This window comes from Podarcis pityusensis, assembly GCF_964106645.2.
Source record: "Podarcis pityusensis genome assembly, chromosome: 1".
NCBI classification, from domain to species: domain Eukaryota; kingdom Metazoa; phylum Chordata; class Lepidosauria; order Squamata; family Lacertidae; genus Podarcis; species Podarcis pityusensis.
In genome coordinates this window covers 85,500,268-85,518,421 of record NC_138028.1, presented here as the reverse complement: position 1 = coordinate 85,518,421, position 18,154 = coordinate 85,500,268, and the positions used below count along the sequence as shown (strand labels likewise).

The 18,154-nt window shown below is 46.4% G+C and overlaps 1 protein-coding gene across 7 annotated transcripts in view; it reads right to left on the bottom strand.

The window, feature by feature from the left end:
* Positions 1-18,154, bottom strand: part of OBSL1 (obscurin like cytoskeletal adaptor 1) — a 63,830-nt gene that overhangs the window by 27,989 nt on the left and 17,687 nt on the right. For 6 of the 7 annotated variants that reach the window (XM_081000968.1, XM_081000965.1, XM_081000967.1 and 3 more), the window contains 8 exons: positions 17,164-17,436; positions 16,161-16,433; positions 15,048-15,320; positions 11,415-11,687; positions 7,082-7,354; positions 5,921-6,193; positions 5,394-5,669; positions 2,695-2,970 (listed from right to left, as the gene is read on the bottom strand). In XM_081000968.1, the coding sequence (XP_080857094.1) occupies positions 2,695-2,970; positions 5,394-5,669; positions 5,921-6,193; positions 7,082-7,354; positions 11,415-11,687; positions 15,048-15,320; positions 16,161-16,433; positions 17,164-17,436 (2,190 nt within the window). The remainder of the gene's footprint in view (positions 1-2,694; positions 2,971-5,393; positions 5,670-5,920; positions 6,194-7,081; positions 7,355-11,414; positions 11,688-15,047; positions 15,321-16,160; positions 16,434-17,163; positions 17,437-18,154) is intronic. The other variant, XM_081000969.1, reaches the window with a different exon arrangement.

Below are 18,154 nucleotides of genomic sequence, written 5' to 3'. Positions count from 1 at the left end.
ACCCTCTGCTAACACCGCTGTTAACTACTCCAGCCTCTATGGAGGCTGATAGCATTCCTGTGGCTAAGCATTTCCCTGGGTTTCTGCTCAAAACATACAGGATGTCAAAAAAATGTGTTGCAGCTATCCTCAATTCTTCATTTTCCTATGTGGAATTTGCATTCCCCTGCCATCCCCAATACTGTAACTATAAAGCCCAGCTTGGAGAACTGGCTGTGACAAACCAATAATAAGGGAAAGGCACTTTTTTTATGATTGGCAGGAGAGAACAGAGAAACCCTTGTGCCAAAAATGACAACTGTCCCTCTATACTCCTGTGACCAGAAGTACCATTTAATTAGGTACTTCCTGTTGAGCTTCCTGTTTGCAAGCTACCGTTGCTTATTGGTGTGATGTGGGGTGGAAAACATTTTTGGCACCAAGAAGCTAGGGGGCTCTATCTGAGGAGAAAATGACCCCTGAATCCATGCTATTCATTATTGTCTTGCATTAACCCATCTTAATCGTGCCAGATGCACTCATAAAAAGTTTTCATTTTACAAAGCTGGCAACAGTCCTATTAAGAATACCCTTCTCTAAGCAAAGCAGCAAGGGGATGGGATCCAGTTTTCAAGGAAGTGCAGAATGAATACTGTTCATCTCCTTCACATTCTGAACCTCTACTTCACTGGTAAATCATAAAGACACCCCCCACCCCCCCACTCCTACTAAGCAGCTGCTACCTATCTAATAAAATTTCAGAGTAATTGAGTCTTAGGGGTTGGACAAGACCAAAAGTCTTCTTCAGCTTCTCCTCTGTGGCTGAAATGAATCTACAGCACATAGCAACATCTTCCCCTGCAGTTTTAACCTTTTACATAACTAAGACTAAGAGAGTGCATCACAATCAGAGAACATGTCTCACACCAAAAGATAACTGCATGTAAAGAGTAGCTCAATAAAGCAACCTAGACAGGATTGCTACTTTTGCAATGGCCTTCAACGGCCACAGCATTTCTTATCACTGCAGCTACATAACAAGAAAAACTTCACCTGTTGGTTTCAGCCTGCCATTCCACTGCTATAGGCATACAACCTCTGTTGGTAAAATACTGTGGCAATCCTTAAAACCAGACAGTTAAAGCAAAAGAAATGGTCCACTCAGGAACTGCAATAGATCTGAACTGGTATCAGGAAGAAGCAGGGTTTCAAATCCCCTCCCAACCCAACACAGCAGTTCTTTGGACTGGGTAGGAGAAACCTTGGTATGTGGGCCATATTAAAACCCTCCTATCTACAATGTTCCAGGGAACCAGAGAGCATTTTTATTCAGTTCAGCTACATTTTTGTGGGTTGTCCATTTAAAAAATTGAGTTCTAGGGCATTTATTTTGGCAAGCGAGCATATCAAGGAAAAATAAGTTTCTTCCATTCATCAAAGTGATCTCACCACTGCTCTGCACATGCTTTAAATAAGCTGATGGTGATGATGGAGCAAGAGGGGATCTTGTGTGCATGAGGAAGAATATTTTCAAATCAATATGTATGAGATGGAACACATTGTTTCTGTACACAGAACTCCATGAACCTGACATTTGTGGTTTTGGGTCTCTAGCCTTGAGTGTGAAGCCAACTTCAAACCCCAAGTCTCCAAAGCCTAAATCCTCACCTCACCACACACAACATGCATGTCTCCGGTTGTGGCCATCTCTGGAGCCTCAGAGAAAGAAAAGGGCAGCACAAGTCACTTTTGTGCCAGGTGTAGGAAATGCAAATGGTGCTCCCCATAGTAACAGAAGGGGGGGACCCATATCCCTGAAGAAGAGGAGCCTTTTTGCTGGTGGTGCTCCAGCTTTGAAACTCCTACATTGTATTTTATATTTTGGCTCCAGGTTAACATGTTCTTCTTATTTGCCCTGGCTTTTTAAATGTACCGTATTATTATTTACTGTATAGCTGGCTGCATGGGTTTTGGTTTGTTCGTTTTGATCTTGCATGTAACAAATAACTTGTGATTAGCAATAACCCAAAATCTGCCACTAATGATAGGGTTGCATTTGTAGTACGTGGAGTGCTTACGAACTCATGCTCAGAACAACATGCACAAGCTCTCTCTGGACAATGAATGATGTGCAAACATAGTAGAGGGAACAAAGGCATCAAGCGGTACAAGAATGCAGAAAACACAAAGAAAAGCCAGTGCACACTTCTACGCAAGCCAAGGAACCAGAAATCCAGGGCAGAAGATCACAAAAAGCCAATGTTTAGAGCAAACACTTCCCGTAGACTTTAATGGTCAGGGGTGTTTGTTATGAGTCTACTGGCAAAGAATGCTACCAAAGTCATACAAGACGAGATTGCAGGCTCAGTTCTTTAGGAAATAATACTGTTATGCCTCTGCTTTCATTACCAAATTAGAACCTGTCTGGATTTAGGAGATAAAGTCATGCTGATGCCCAGAGCACCGGCTCTGGGGAATGTACAGCCAGTCCTCATTAATAAGCTCCAGGACAACTTTGCTCTGTACAGAAGGCAGTGCAAGGAACGTGGCCCACAATGAGAGTGTCTGGGGTCTGGAATGGATCAGTACATGAAATCCATCCCAGCAACATTGGCTTGGAATTCCAACACCCCCTTGCCCAAACTACCACCCACCCACACTCTTATCTCAGCTCCCTTCCCTGGTGCTACCAGGGTCCCTGAGCACTGCACTCACCAGACACCTGGACGGCGAAGGCCATGGTATCATCAACAGCGTTGCAGGTGTACTTCCCAGAATGCTCTGGGCCAGCTGCAGGGATGACCAGACACCGCCGGGCACCCTCTTCCTCCAGGATGAGGCCGCTGTTAGCCTCAAGCGTGACACCGTCCTTAACCCAGCGGACTGGCGCATTCCCATGAGAGAGCACACAGGTCAGGGTCACTGTCTCCCCCGTTGAGGCCTTCAGGACAGAGGGAGTCCTGCGGGGCTGCACGATCTTCACAGGGGGCTCTGGAAGGAGAGGGCAGGCAGCCCAGATATGAAGCGGCCACAGGCAACACTGCTGTTGCTGGGCCACACCCACAAATTTTTCACTGGAGGGGCATGTGGGAGAAACACTGAGGAAACCCTACGTGTAACTGAGTATCACATAGAGTTTGGCCTGACTTCCCCAAACATAGGTCATTCCAACAGTTCTCCAACTTCCCTCTCCAGGAATTATTTTAAAGCCATACTTTTAAAAGGGCTGCTAGAACTCAAAGCAATGCTGGAGGGTGTCTGTACGGTTAAGAGAGGTTCCCACAAATACACCTGGGGGTGGTATCAGGCCTTTTTGCTGCAGCACTATGCTAGCAGCTTACGCCCAAACATTTGTAGCTGGAGTCCTCTGTGCAGCATTCAACTCCTTCTACAGGTTTTGCCAAATTTATATACTGGTCAGAATAAATGTTTGAGAGCTGTTTGAAGTGCAGCCATAGAAGGATGCACTCATGCAAATAGCATTGTTGGATCCCCAAACGACAAGGGAGATTCCCTATTTAGGTAGATGGCCTATTTATTTATTGCTTCCTTAGAAACACATTTAGCAAAGCTCTGGCATTTCCACAGTATGCAAAGCCTAAGCTTTGGCCAGCAAAAGCTCATACAATGCATTGTAAACAAATGTTGGTCTAAATAAGAGTTATTATTTTATTGACCCTGTGAATTTTGGCCAGTGGGGATTCCCAAACCACCACTAGCACTATGGAGTCCAATCCCTAAGAGATGGGATCTTATGGCGAACACATAACATGCATGCACGGAATGACAATCCCTCCTTTGTATTGATTATTTGAGCTCTCTCAGGGTTTGCCTGCAAGAGCACAATAAATTTATCTATAAAGTAAAAGGTACAGTGTCTAGGGCTTTGTAGTTCGGAAAAAAGGTGAGAAAGGGGGACATGACAGAAGTACATACAATTATGCATGGTGTGGAAAAAGCGGACAGAGAAGTTTTTCTCCTTCTCAGACTAGAACCTAGGGTGATCCAGGGAAGCTGATCATTGGAAGATTCAGGAGGACAGTCAAAACTAAATACTTCTTCATGTAATTAAACTATGCAATTCGCTACCAGAAAATGTAGTACTGTAATGGCCACCAACTTGGGCAGCTTTAAGAAGTGTTTAGGATAAGGCTATTTGTCACGATGGCTGTGTACTACCTCCAGTGCCAGAGACAGGATGTCTCTGAATCCCAGTCTCTGGGAATCCCAAGCAGGGAGAGTCCTGTTGCACACATGCCTGATTTGTGGGGCTCCCCACAGGCATCTGGTTGGCCACTGCGAGGACAGGATGCCAGACTAAAAGGGCCTTTGGTCTGATCCAGCAGGCCTCTTATGTTCTCATTAGAGAATACTTTAATAATCTGCTGGTGTAGATTAAGTTGGCATCATGCTTGCTGAACATTTCTGGGCGTCAATGTAAAGGCAAAGGTAAAGGGACCCCTGACCATTAGGTCCAGTCATGGCCGACTCTGGGGTTGCGGCGCTCATCTCGCTTTATTGGCTGAGGGAGCCGGCGTACAGCTTCCGGGTCATGTGGCCAGCATGACTAAGCCACTTCTGGCGAACCAGAGCAGCGCACGGAAACGCTGTTTACCTTCCCGCCAGAGCGGTACCTATTTATCTTCTTGTACTTTGATGTGCTTTCAAACTGCTAGGTTGGCAGGAGCAGGGACCAAGCAACGGGAGCTCACCCTGTCGCAGGGATTCGAACGGCCGACCTTCCAATCGGCAAGCCCTAGGCTCTGTGGTTTAACCCACAGCGCCACCTGCATCAGTGTAGGTACTTCCAATAATAAGTTCCAATTGCACTGTACTGAAGAGGGATGAGCCCCTGCTAAAATATAAAAGGGCATATATGTTTGTGAAGGCCAGACATTGTCTGATGGGGATGGAAGACCCACAGCACAATGAAACTTTCTTTGGATCACCTTATAAGAAAGGGTATAAAGAGACACAGCGTAATGGCACCTCTGTGTCTCTTGTACTATTCCATTTGTCCCTGGCATTAATTCCGTTTCCAGAGATTTTATGGGTATAATATACATTGTGAGTGCTTTAATAATAATTCTGTGCCCAAATCTATACACTAATATATAAACCCAGATTTATGGCTGGGACTAGACCAGGGCGAATAACAAGTGACCCTTCACCTGCTGTTGGGAATCCACTAGCATGGCTAATGTCAGAGGCCACAGGTTCCCCATCCCTGGACTAGAACAGGAAAGGCTTCATTTACAGATTAGCCTGTTGGAACTCAGTCTGGGCTGTGTTGGGAATGGGGTGCTTAGAATTTAAGTTTCTGCGCTGGTTTAAAGTTGGAACTGGGTTAGGGCTTTGGATGCTTTTTCTCCTACTTCTTCTCAGAACTGCAGGTTCAAGATCAGAGTGCTCACCTGAAACTCTAACATCAAAGGAAACAGACTCATCCTTGGTCTCGCAGATGTATTCACCAGCATCTTCAGCACTCGCCTGCAGGACAACTAGGCGACGCTCAGCACCTTCCATTTGAAGCAACAAGTTGTTTGTCTCATCCACTTCCAGGCCGTCCTTGAACCAGCGCACAGGGGCATTGGGAATGGACACCTCGCAGCTCAGCTCCAAGCACTCAAATGCCTGTATATGCTTCTCTAGTGAACGCTCCACTGGGTGCAAAATCTGCACGGGTGGCTCTACAAGACAAATGTAGGAATATATGAGGCTTCATCCCCTGTGTGAGATGACTTAGAGCCACTTAATTCTAGGAAGCTCTGAGACAGAACAGAAAGGATAGGAACCAGAAATCTCAAATATGGCTTCCTCTAATTAGCGAAGAACGAACATCATGGTTAGTAGCAAGAGACAGAAATCCATACCCAAGTCAAAAAGGAAGGGTGAATTTGGGCACAAGATCACTGGGACTGAACCCTGGAGACTTACTTACCTGTGACACTGACATTGAAGAAGACAGTGTCGCCCCCAGTGCCACATGCAAACTCCCCTGTGTCCTGAACCTGGGCCGCAATAATAACCAGACGGCGATGAGGCCCTTCGCTCTCCAACAGGAGGCCATCCTTTTCCTCCACCTCCTCTCCATCCTTGTACCAGCATACAATAGCATCAGAGCAGGACAACTCACAATCCAGCACTACACGCTCTGAGACCCGATAGGCATGGGCTGCATCTGCATTGGAGTGCAGAACTCGGACAGGTAGCTCTGCAGGGGAGAAATTTATTTATTTATTATTGCATTCATATCCCATCTTTTCTCCAAGGTGGTCCCTCCCCTCCATCCTATCCTCATATCAACCTTGTGAGGTTGGTTAGGCTGAGAGACGGTGATTGGCCCAAGATCACCCAGGGAGAAACATGGTTGATTGGAAATTTGAACCTTGTTGTACCAGGTCTTAGCCACTACACCACACTGGATCTCCATCAAAATACCACCATAGCATAGAAATGTCATAAAAGCATGGAATAGAGAGTGAGGGCATCATTTCTTATGTGAGTTGTTGGGGGAGCAATGGAACAGGAGGCTCAGTGCTGTGCATTTCAGTGGAGCAGAAGATAGTGAAAGGGACCTCTTGGATGAGGTACAGGTGGGAAGCAGGGATCCTGGTGCTTGCAGCATGCCTGCCGTTTTAGAGGAGACTGGTGCTACTGAGGTTATTAACAATCAGTTAGGTATGGCACCTATAAATTACACAAAAACGACAATGAAATAACGAGAGCATGAAGAAAGGCAGAGATATGGGTGGCCTCAAGTAGATAAACTTGGTTCAGGTCCTAAAAGGGCAATGAAGGGAGCGACTGGGCAGCTGTTCTGAGAAGTTGTCACCAGCTCCTGAGTTTTTTCAGCCAGGAACAGCACTTTAGGTCTAATAGCATTTTTGATCTCCAACTGGTGGGTTGCGACCCTAAAAGAGGTCATGAGCTAACATAAGGTATGTTGCACCACCATACAACTAGATGTTAAAAAGGGGGGGGGGGATGGATAAATGGGTCCATATGAGTTAAAAATGCATCTCAGGTTTGGGAAAGCTGAAGACTACTGGTTTAGGGCTTGCCTCATGCACTCCTTTGACATTTCTTTGACTCAACTCACCATCCACCATCACAGTGAAGTCCACAGTGTCATCAGCTGTGTCACATGTATACGTCCCAGAATCCAGGGGGCAGGCTGAATGAACCAACAGCCTCCGAATGCAGCCCTCTGATTGCAACGTGAAGATGTCATGGTCCACAGGATTTCCATCCTTGAACCACTGGACAGTAGCATCAGAGGCAGAGACTTCACACTCCAGGAGGAGAGGCATCCCAGTCAGGATTGTCTGGAGACACTGGGCCTCTGACACTGGAGCGATGTGCACCTTGGGAGCTGAAGAGAGACATTGTGAATGGGTGGAGCACCTTTGTGCTCCTGTGGCCACAGGAAGGAGGACACATGATCTCAAATTGACCTACAGGGAATCTGTGCTATGGAACAAAATATCCTATCTCAGTTGCCCCTTTAATTTATAGAAAGGGCTCAGTTTCTGAAAGGAGAGGTGGGCTCAAGAATAACTAAATGTCATATCCTCTGACCTGCAATGCCAAATGAAAGGGCCTGGTAATTGCTCAGAGATGTGGGTGCAGGGAGACACTTTGCACATGCTCAGAGGCACATTGTTTTCCTGCTTCCTAGAGTTCAAAACAGAGCCCTGGTTATGAGCACAGGTGAAACAGAAAGCTTTCCAAGGGGTCCCAGCCCCCTGGCACTTTAATTGGCACTTCCCATTTTCAACTGAGTGTAACCATTTGTATGGCAACCAATGGCAGACAAACAAGATATTACTCTGGACTCATGTGTGGGCAAGCAACTTCCTCCATCATAGTTCTGCTTCTCAAATAGTGGCTTTCAAACAGGGAGCAGGAAGTGAACTCTGTATGTTACTCTTGTCTTTTTCTCTTCCCCTGTTTCAACAGGCTCAACTTATACCAGAGGTGCAGTTGAGTGGGATGTGTCTCAAGTTACAGCAATTTGTAATGTTGAACCAAGACTTTTCTCTGAATTGTGCCTTGGAAAAGATCCAGAGCTGAACTCCAGTTCCCTGATGAGGAGCTTATTGGAGTGCCTGTGAATCTGACAGACAACCAAAGAAGTTTAAATTAACTTTACTGAGAAGTTAAAATGAAAGCACAATATGTAATTGAATCGGTATTGAATGAAGAATTGATATTCAGAGGGGTATGCAGAAGGTAATTCAATTTACAACCAGCGATAGTAACTTTTAGGTGAGCCGTAATTCTCTTCTCTGACTTGATCGCCCATTGGGAAAGAATTTGCTTTGATCATTATTTTAGATTTTGCTTTTATTGTTTATTATAGCTATTGGTTGTTTACTGCATATATTCATTATATAAAATATATGTGGGTGAAAGTGCGTATATAATAATGCTGGAAACTGTGAAAAATTGCAGAGAGCATTAGGTGGGCGGGAGAGAGAAGGACATCATCAATCAGTGGGCCACTGTAGCCCTGTTAATGTTTCCAGTGCATGGCTAGCCTCATCCAACAGATTTGGAGGAGGATGGATTCCCACAGGGGTCCATAAAGTTGCTGGGTAAACACTACTGTCAGTGGAAGCATTTCCGCCTGCCGGGCAGAACTATCTCCCATCTCTTCCCCTCTCATGCTGTTCTAGGGGATCTCCTGACCCTGCTGAGTGGATGTGGGGAGGGAGGGAACACATGAGGAAGGAGTGGGGGAGCACGGGGGGGGGGGCGCGTTGATGGAGGAAGATCCTATTGCACTAATAGGAGCCTTCCATTGGCTTCTGCTAACATAACAATTTAGTTGAATCTGGACTAGTATCTTGAATAAATACAGACGGGCAAAATTTTCAAGTGTGAAAACCACTGCTCTAGTAGGCAGCTAGTGGGCAGGTTTGCTGGGCAGCAAAACAGCAGAGGAAGAGGATAGGAGTGTGAGGGTCTGTGATGAGTCAGGAGGGATGGAGCAAAATCTTGGTTTGTTGGGTGGGGATGGGGGGAAACCCTGCCTCTACCCAAACCTGCAGAAATCACAAGGGGGTGAAGGCCATGTTGCTTTCATGATGCCAGCAAATGCTGATAAGGGAGAGAAGTGTAGAGCTATAAGCCCTCAGCCTCTGGAGCCAGGATTTAGGGTGAAAATGGAAGATAAAGGCTGGCCTGCCATATGCTCCCTTCCCACCTCACCTCCCACATTGTGCCAGACAACAGCACTTTTAGTTGCATGGATCTCCACTGGATCCCCAAAGCTGCAATGAGTACTCCACCCATTGGGTCATGATGCAGTCAAAGCTGGAGACTGGCTTGCTGCGGCCATCCTCTAAGCCAGGGGTGAGGTTCCCCACCTCAAGCCCAAGAGCCAAATGTTGCTCTCTGGTCTCTCCACCTGCCTCTCAGGGTTCTCCCCAGCTACACAGCCTCTTCCCAGGCTACCACACCCTTCACTGGTGCTGCTCTGCATCCTTCTCAAATGTTTTTGCCTGGCTGGGACTGCAACCTTGAGAATTCGGATAATGCCTCTTGCTTCTCTGGATGGAGGACAAAGAGAGTCCTGTGAATGTGTGCAGAAACCAGCTTACTGAACAAAGGTGAATTTTGTATTCGCTGTTCTGCCCACTTTTCCTTCTGTACACCACTGGCATGTGGCCCCCTGTATGTTACTTAGAAAGGAGTGTGGCCCTTAGGCTGGAAAAAGCTTGCCCTTCCCTTCCCTATGGCCAAGACACACCTCCACAAAGATCAGGGGCTTAAGCATGAGAAGCAAGCCCACAGACACATACCTTTGGCCCACAAAGTCATGACAGGATCTCCACAGCTACTGCAGCCCCTGGCTCTAGAGCTGGGAAGGGCTTAGCCTGAGCACAGAAGCTGCAGTAGGGCTCATAGGGCTCAGCACCATGGTTTGGCTTTGGGAAAAGCAAGGGCTGGCACAGCCCCTCCTAACTAAAGCCAGACACTCCCATATGATGCAAATGTGCAGCATGGCACAGGATCCGTGTTGTGTAGCAAAACCAAGTGTTGGATTGGAATCTAGGAGAGACATTTCTGTTCATTTCTCTGGGTATCTTGTAACCCTCTCTGAGCCCACTCAGATATGGTAGGAAAGACAATATATACAAACTGTATTGCTTTTTGTTATTTTCAGCATTTCTTAATTTCATTTTCTCATGAACATCTATTCCTCTTTCAATATATATTCAATTACATATTGTACTTTCATTTAAACTTCTTAGTAAATATCATTTAAATATCTCTGCTTGCCTCTAAGGCTCAGGGGTGGCCCATGGGGGAACAAGAGTTGACTTCTGTCTCCTCCCCACCCTTTCCAATACATAAATCAATTAACAGAAATCTGAATCCAGGCCTGTCAACTTCCACTTTCGAAAGCACCCGCTGGGTGCAGCTCTAGCTGGCTTCATTCACCAGCTTCTGCTCTAACCACTGAACCCATATAGCTCTGTTGTGGAGCATACGTTTCACATCCTAGGTTCAATCGCCAGTGTGTCCAGGTAGGGCTTGAGAAAAAAACGTGTCAAACCCTGGACAGCTGCTGCCAATCAGTGTAGGCAACACTGAGCTAGATGGACAGGTTGTCTTGCTCAATATAAGGCAACTTTCTTAGAGTTTTTTTCAGGACGTAGCACAGGAAAAGCTCAAACTGGCATTATCTCTGCCATATGGCTCCACAGTGAAGTGCAATACAGATTATAGAAGCTAAATGCAAAAGTGATCCCTGGAATTTGAGCTCAGGTGCCCATGCCCTTGGAACATAGGATGCTATCTTATACCAGGTCACGCAACTTGTAGGTCTAGCTCAGCTTGGGGAACCTTCAGCCTGCCAGCCAAAGTAGGCCTGGCAGGAGTCCTTATTTTCCCCCAGCCACACCCTCCCTCCCACAGGTGACATCCGCGGGTAAAACTGAGGCTACTAAGGAACAATTGGGAGCCTTAAAGCCAGCTCCCAGTTGTTCCACTGCAAGTGGGGCTTCCCTTCAGTGCCTTCTAAATTCTCAAGCAGAGTCAGTCCCTGCTGCAACTGGAGCTTACATTTACTGGTGATGAATTTAAATTCAGTGCCAAATGCCAGCCTGCAGGGATTAGCTCCAACAGTGAATTTAAGCTGGTGTGCAAAGTGAAATATTTCACCTGATGGCATGCTGACATCAGGTGATTGGCAGGCGGGTGGGGCTGACCACCTGCCAAAGTGGCCCATGGAGAGTGTGGGGACATCAGAATCTGGCCTGTTGTCTAAATCCAGTTTCCCACCCCTAATCCAGCTCAGTATTGTCTACTCTGACAGAAGCTTAGGAATGGGCTTCAAAGTGGGACTCTGAGGACATATATGCCATGTATTAGAGTGGTCAGGGGAAGAGTCCCAAGGAAGGCGCCACTGTACATTTACTAACCTGCAACTGTAACCACAAAGAAGGCAGAATCAGTCCCAGTGTCGCACACAAACTCGCCTGAATCTTGCACCTGGGCTGAGGCAAGGACAAGTCGTCGGAGGGGCCCTTCGTTCTCCAGCAGCAAGCGCTCTCCCTCTTCCACTTCCTCCCCATCCTTGTACCAGCGGACAGGGGCACTGGAGCAGGACAGCACACAGGACAGCACCACACGTTCGGAGGCCTGGTAAGAATGGGACGCATCTGCGTTGGAGTGCAGAATCTGCACAGGTGGCTCTACAGGGTGCGTGTGTGTGTGAGTGTGAGAGAGAGAGAGAGAGAAAGAAGTTTCAGGAATTAGAAGCAGATTTGGAGACTGCTGGGGGCAGTAGTGTAGTAGCAAAATCAGAAGTGCAAGGTCCCTTCACAGTTACGGTATGTGTCACAGCCACATACCCTCACTGCTATGCCCCTGCTAAGGGTATGCAACTTTCTAAGACTAGGCAATAATCTTATAATTATACAATAATAATAATTAAAGATACATTGCAATGATCAATGCAGGTCTTCATTTTAGTTAGATTTACTATTTTCTGCATACATACATGGAAAATGATTTGGAGTGCTTCAGTATCTTCTTTCAGCACACCATTCTCCTGAAACTGAAGCACCTTGTGTTTTTAGTGTTCCTAAATGTTTCATGTTGGATCACAAAGTGGCTAAAAAGCCCCCCCCCCCGTCCCTTCATGCTGATTGGGTGGCTCTAGGAGACTGGAGACCCTGCAGGAACCCTGCTGCAGAAATAGTAAAGGCAAAGGTAAAGAGACCCCTGACCATTAGGTCCAGTCGTGACCAACTCTGGGGTTGCGACACTCATCTCGCTTTATTGGCCGAGGGAGCCAGCATACAGCTTCTGAGTCATGTGGCCAGCATGACTAAGCCGCTTCTGGCGAACCAGAGCAGCGCATGGAATCGCCTTTTACCTTCCCGCCGGAGCGGTACCTATTTATCTACTTGCACTTTGACATGCTTTCAAACTGCTAGGTTGGCAGGAACAGGGACCAAGCAATGGGAGCTCACCCTGTCACGAGGATTTGAACCGCCGACCTTCCGATCAGCAAGCCCTAGGCTCTGTGGTTTAGACCACAGCAACACACACGTCCCTTGCAGAAATATAGTGGGGTTAACAACCTGGGAAGGTAGCCCATCTGGGAGAAGGAAAACTCTGATCCTAAACCTCCACTGCCTCACTGCTATACTCATTCAGAAAGGTTTCAGAGTAAATCCTGAGGGAGAATCTGTACCTGCTGCCTTGCAGGACATCTTTGGGAGAAGAAAAGGCTAAGGAGTAAACCCTATACAAATCCGGACAGGAGTCCCTAAGGTGGTTGGATGGCGTCTTGTATGCCTCCTTCCGGCAACTCCTGCAGCCAAGCTGGTGCCAAATGTATTGCTTTTCTTTGGATCACACCAGTGAGTCTGAGAGTGGTGGTCTTGTCATCTGGGCAGCCCAGGACCTCCATACAGACTGCGCAGGCTTGCGCCCTGAGGAGGTCACTTTGGTGCTGCAAACGCAGCAAAAACAACATGGGAGGCAGCAATTACAAGTTATAAGCTCAACCTGATTGGCATTAGGTATAAACACTATGGGTTGTCTTCACCAATGGGAGAAATCATTGTGTCTCACTGGTCAGCTACTGCCTGCTTCATAGCTGGATAGCCACTGAACAGTAAAGTGCTGACCTGTGACCGTCTGCCTGCTTCAGTGGGTGCTTGGAACTCAAAGTATCACATGACAAGCAGAGTGAACTTCTTCAAATCCATCCACCACCAGCACTCCGCCCCCCCCCCCGCCCGACCTTAGACCACTACACCACTGGTTGGGGGAGGATGCTTGGTAGGTTGTCTTTTTTTCTAACCAAAGTGAAAAGCAGTGGATCAGGAACCAGATAGCAAAGTGAAGGGGGCAGGAGAAACCAATGTGTCATGGGAAGCATAAGTGTGGGGGCAGAGTGCATGCGAAAGAGAGAGGGAAAGCTTATTGAAAATGTCATCTCAGCGTGCTGCCATATTTTTGTTTTTTGGAAGGCAAATGCCGTGCTAGGAATTTTTGAGAAAGTGCCTGAAAATAAAGTAGCAAATAACACAACTTCCTTATATAAACCTGTGATGAACCCACATTTATAATAACAGTTATGCATGCCTGGATTGAGAGGGTTCAGGGGTGCAGTGAATGAGGACTGGCTGAAGCTCTGTTTCCTTTCTAAGGAGGTCACTGGAAGCTTACTGGAATTTATAAATATTTGCAAATTTAAAGGTTGAACATAAGTGGAAATTCACAACAGACACTGCTCCTCACTTAGGTTATTGGAAGGCAGCTCCTAGGATCTTCAGAGCCCCCATAAAGCCTATAGGTCTGACCTTTTTCTCAAATTGACTCAGTCTGAATTCAAAGCTCCAAGCTTAGCTCCATTTGCCCTTGACATTTGGCACTGATCTTAATATTGCCATACTTGAAGGAATGAATTACAAAGAGAGGCTCCAGCCTGAAACTGCTGAATTACAATTCATCAAGGCCATCAATTCTATTCAATTGTTTCCCTTCCCACTTCAGATGTTAATTAACTCAGCACTGTCAACCTGATTATCACCTATCACTGCTTTGTAAAGGGTCACTGTGCTTATTTTGCATATATTTCAGCTCTAATTGTCATTATCTGTACTTTTTGCATTTCATCTGTCTCTGACCTCACTGCTTATAAATCCCCCTCTTACAATCTCTGTGTGTGCGTCTCTACGTATCTACATACATACATCTGCACCTGAGGATTACACTTCATGAATCTGATGAAGCGGACTGTAGCTCACAAACACTTGTGCCATAACTTTTTGGTTTTTAAGGTGTCACAAGATTCTTTGTTGTTTTTTCTGCAACAGACTAACACAGCTACTCCTCTGGAAGTAGCAGAGCAAATGATGGCAGAAAAAGGCAACTAAAAGAATTCAGGAGATCAAGTATCTTTCTTGTAAATGAAGTAGTTTGATTTTATTTATTTTTTTAGCTTAAAAAGAAGAAAGACCAATGTCTTCTGAACAGAATTCACTAACGGCATGAAAAAGAGTGAATAGGAAAATATTATTCACTCCCACTCAAGATGTATACTGTAAACTAATCCACTGAAATGGATAAGAAGTGGGAGGTTTCAGACAAACAAAGGAAAGAACCTCTTTGCACAAGGTATAATCAGCTTATGATACTGACTGACACAGGATGTTGTGATGACAACCAACATAAAGTTTTGTCAAAGGATTAGATAATAAATGAGGATAGAGTGGCTTACTACTCAGAACAGCCCAAAGTGCAACTCCTGTGTTTATTCGGAGTCAGTAGACCTCTAACCACCAGATACTATCAACAGTGAACATGAACTTCCTTCAGGCATCTGTCTGATGACTGTTCATAAACACAGCACAAAACAAGATGGGCCAAGTACAAATTATGCAGCATGGCAGTTACGCTCCTCTCCCTGTTGGTTCTGACCAAAGTACACCAATGAGGCCTTTGAAGCACCATGGACTGCAGCACAGAAAAGAGCAAAGGGCATGGGTTTGGGAGGGGACGTCTCTCTACGAAGATAAATTGATTAGTTCTCTTACCAGTAACCGTGATGTTGAAGAAAACAGAATCACTGTCTGCATCGCACACAAACTCCCCTGCGTCCTTCATCTGCACTGAAGGAATGATCAGCCGTCGGTGGGGTCCATCACTCTCCAGCAGGAGGCAATCACTTTCTTCCACCTCTTCCCCATCCTTGTACCAGCACACGGGAGCATCAGGGCGGGACAGCTCACAGGCCAGCACCACCTGCTCTGCAACCTTGTAGGTATGGGCCTCCTCAGCATTGGAGCGAAGAACCCTCACAGGAGGTTCTGTGGCAAGAAGAGACATTCTATAGATGGGGATCAGTAGAAAGAAACATGCCCTCTCCACCAACACCACACCAAAATCTTGGGAAGTAGAATAGAACCATATAAAATAGGGCTGGGGGACTCTGGGCCCTTCAGATATTGTTGGACACCAAGGCTGTGTACATACACTTAACACACACGGCTTCCTCAAAAGAAGGTAAACTGTAGTTTACCTCTCAGAGCTACAGTTCCCAGGATTCTTTGGGAGAACTCGTGTTCTCATCAAACCCTTTGCCAACTCTGTAATCTATACTGGACATATAATCTAGATTGCCTTTAAAACTGAGAAATTGTCAACAAAGTGTTTTGGAGGAGAAGCTATGTTTGTCTGCTGTATCAAAAGCCACCAAGTTTTTGGGCACTGAAGAGAACTGATAATTAACAAAGCGAAGTCTCCCTAGATGACAAGATATATTCACTCAAGAGTTCTGAATCTGAAGTGGCTGAATTCCGTGCATTAAAGCTATTCAGCAAAGACCTTCAAAAAAATTCAGTACAGGGCAGGAAAGTGTCATGGAACAGCCACAGAGAAGAGAGGTTCAGAAGAAATAACGAATGCTTACAAAGGAGAGAGATAAATAAGAAGTTCTCAACTACATGCTCAGAAACAATCGCTAATGACAAAGGGGGCAGACTGAATCCTCTTTTGGTATCATTTAACTCAAACATGGCTATGAAAAGTTACAAAAAGACTGCATTGTCTTGAGTTTTAGAAGTGAAAGGCTCCCTAGCCTTAAGATTGAGGACCATTATTGGCCTTAAAATGCATGTCTGGGGAAAAACAACAAATCTCACACTGACCTGTAACAGTAATACTGAAGAAAACAGAGTCGCCACCTGCATCACACACAAACTCTCCTGTGTCCTGTACGCAAGCTGAGGCAATGACCAGCCGGTGATGGGATCCTTCACTCTCTAGCCGAAGTCCCTCACTCTCTTCCACCTCTTCCCCATCTTTGTACCAGAGCACAGGGGCATCAGGACGGGACAACTCACAGGACAATGTCACACATTCCAAGATCTGATAGGTATGATCTTCTTCCGCGTTGGAGCACACAACGTGCACAGGTGGCTCTGTGACAAAAAAGAAGTGTCACCTTCCTTGGAGGTTTATATGCAGTGGCTGGATGCTTTAGTTGAGATTCCAGCATTGCTGGGGGATGGAATAAAACTTCCCAATACAGGGTTTTCTTCAGATGTCTTCTAAAAGTCAGATAATTTTTTATTTCCTTGACATATGATGGGAGGGCGTTCCACAGGGCGGGTGCCACTACCGAGAAGGCCCTCTGCCTGGTTCCCTGTAACCTCACTTCTGGCAGTGAGGGAACTGCCAGATCTTCAGAGATGAACCTCAGTGTCCGGACTGAACGATGGGGGTGGAGACGCTCCTTCAGGTATACTGATGTCAGAGGTGCAAAGGGGAAGCATGGGGAGGCTTGCAAAGCCCTCTGCAATCCTCCTGCAACCCTCCTTTCCACCCACAATGTCAGAGGTGCAAAGCATGGGGAGGATTGCACAGGATGTTGCAAGTCTTTCTGAGGGGCTCCCTTTGCCCTCCTATGTCAGAGGTGGAAAGGAGCTGCACAGGGCACCTTTAAGGAGCAGTGCTGGGGGAGACAAGTTCTCCCTCAAATGGTAACCACTTCTTCCTCCCTGAGCAACCACTTCTCCCTCCCTGAGCACCCCTTGGCTGTCAAGAAGGCAAGATATAAATAATGTATATTTATGTAATGTATATATAAAATGTATATATAAAAAGTAATGTATATATAAAAAGTGGGGAAGGACAGGGGACAGCTCTCACCTGTGATGGTGATGTTGAAGAAGGCAGAGTCACCGCCTGCATCACATACAAACTCCCCTGTATCATGGATTTGTGCAGAGGCAATGACAAGGCGGCAGTGTGAGCCCTCACTCTCCAGCAGGAGGCGCTCACTTTCTTCCACCTCTTCCCCATCCTTGTACCAGCGCACGGGAGCATCAGGGCGGGACAGCTGGCAGGCCAGCACCACACGTTCAGAGTTTCGGTAGGCATGGGTCTCTTCAGCGTTGGAGTGCAGGATCCTTACAGGAGGGTCTGGGAAGGGGAGGGAGAACTGCACCATGAAAAGCCTATTACTACCCCAGAGCCTGTTGCATCCCCACTCTAGAATTGGAAACGAACTCAAAAAACTGTGAGCTTAATAATAATAATAATAATAATAATAATAATAATTTATTATTTGTACCCCGCCCATCTGGCTGGGTTTCCCCAGCCAATCTGGGCGGCTTACATAGAAACCAAAAATACACTAAAATATCACACATTAAAAACTTCCCTGAATAGGGCTGCCTTAAGATGTCTTCTGAATGTCAGGTAGTTGTTTATCGCTTTGACATCCGATGGGAGGGCATTCCACAGAGCGGGCGCCACTACCGAGAAGGCCCTCTGCCTGGTTCCCTGTAGCTTTGCTTCTCGCAATGAGGGAACCGCCAGAAGGCCCTCGGCGCTGGATCTCAGCGTCCGGGCAGAACGATGGGTGTTACACTGGGACGTGGGAGAGCCATCACTGCCTCTCCGTCTCACCTGCCTCGCAAGGTTGCTGCGAGGATAAAGTGGGGAGAACTATGCATATCACCTTGGAGGAAAGGAAGGGTGCACAAGGAGGCCTGCTTTCAGTGACAGAACCTTGTGCCATCATATCTCCCATTACTAAGAGGTCAGCTGGTTTAGAAGAAAGAAAGATGAATTTGTATTTGGAAGACTTGGATTTCAAATGTCACCTTTGCCACAGACTCTTTGTTTGGCCTTGAGC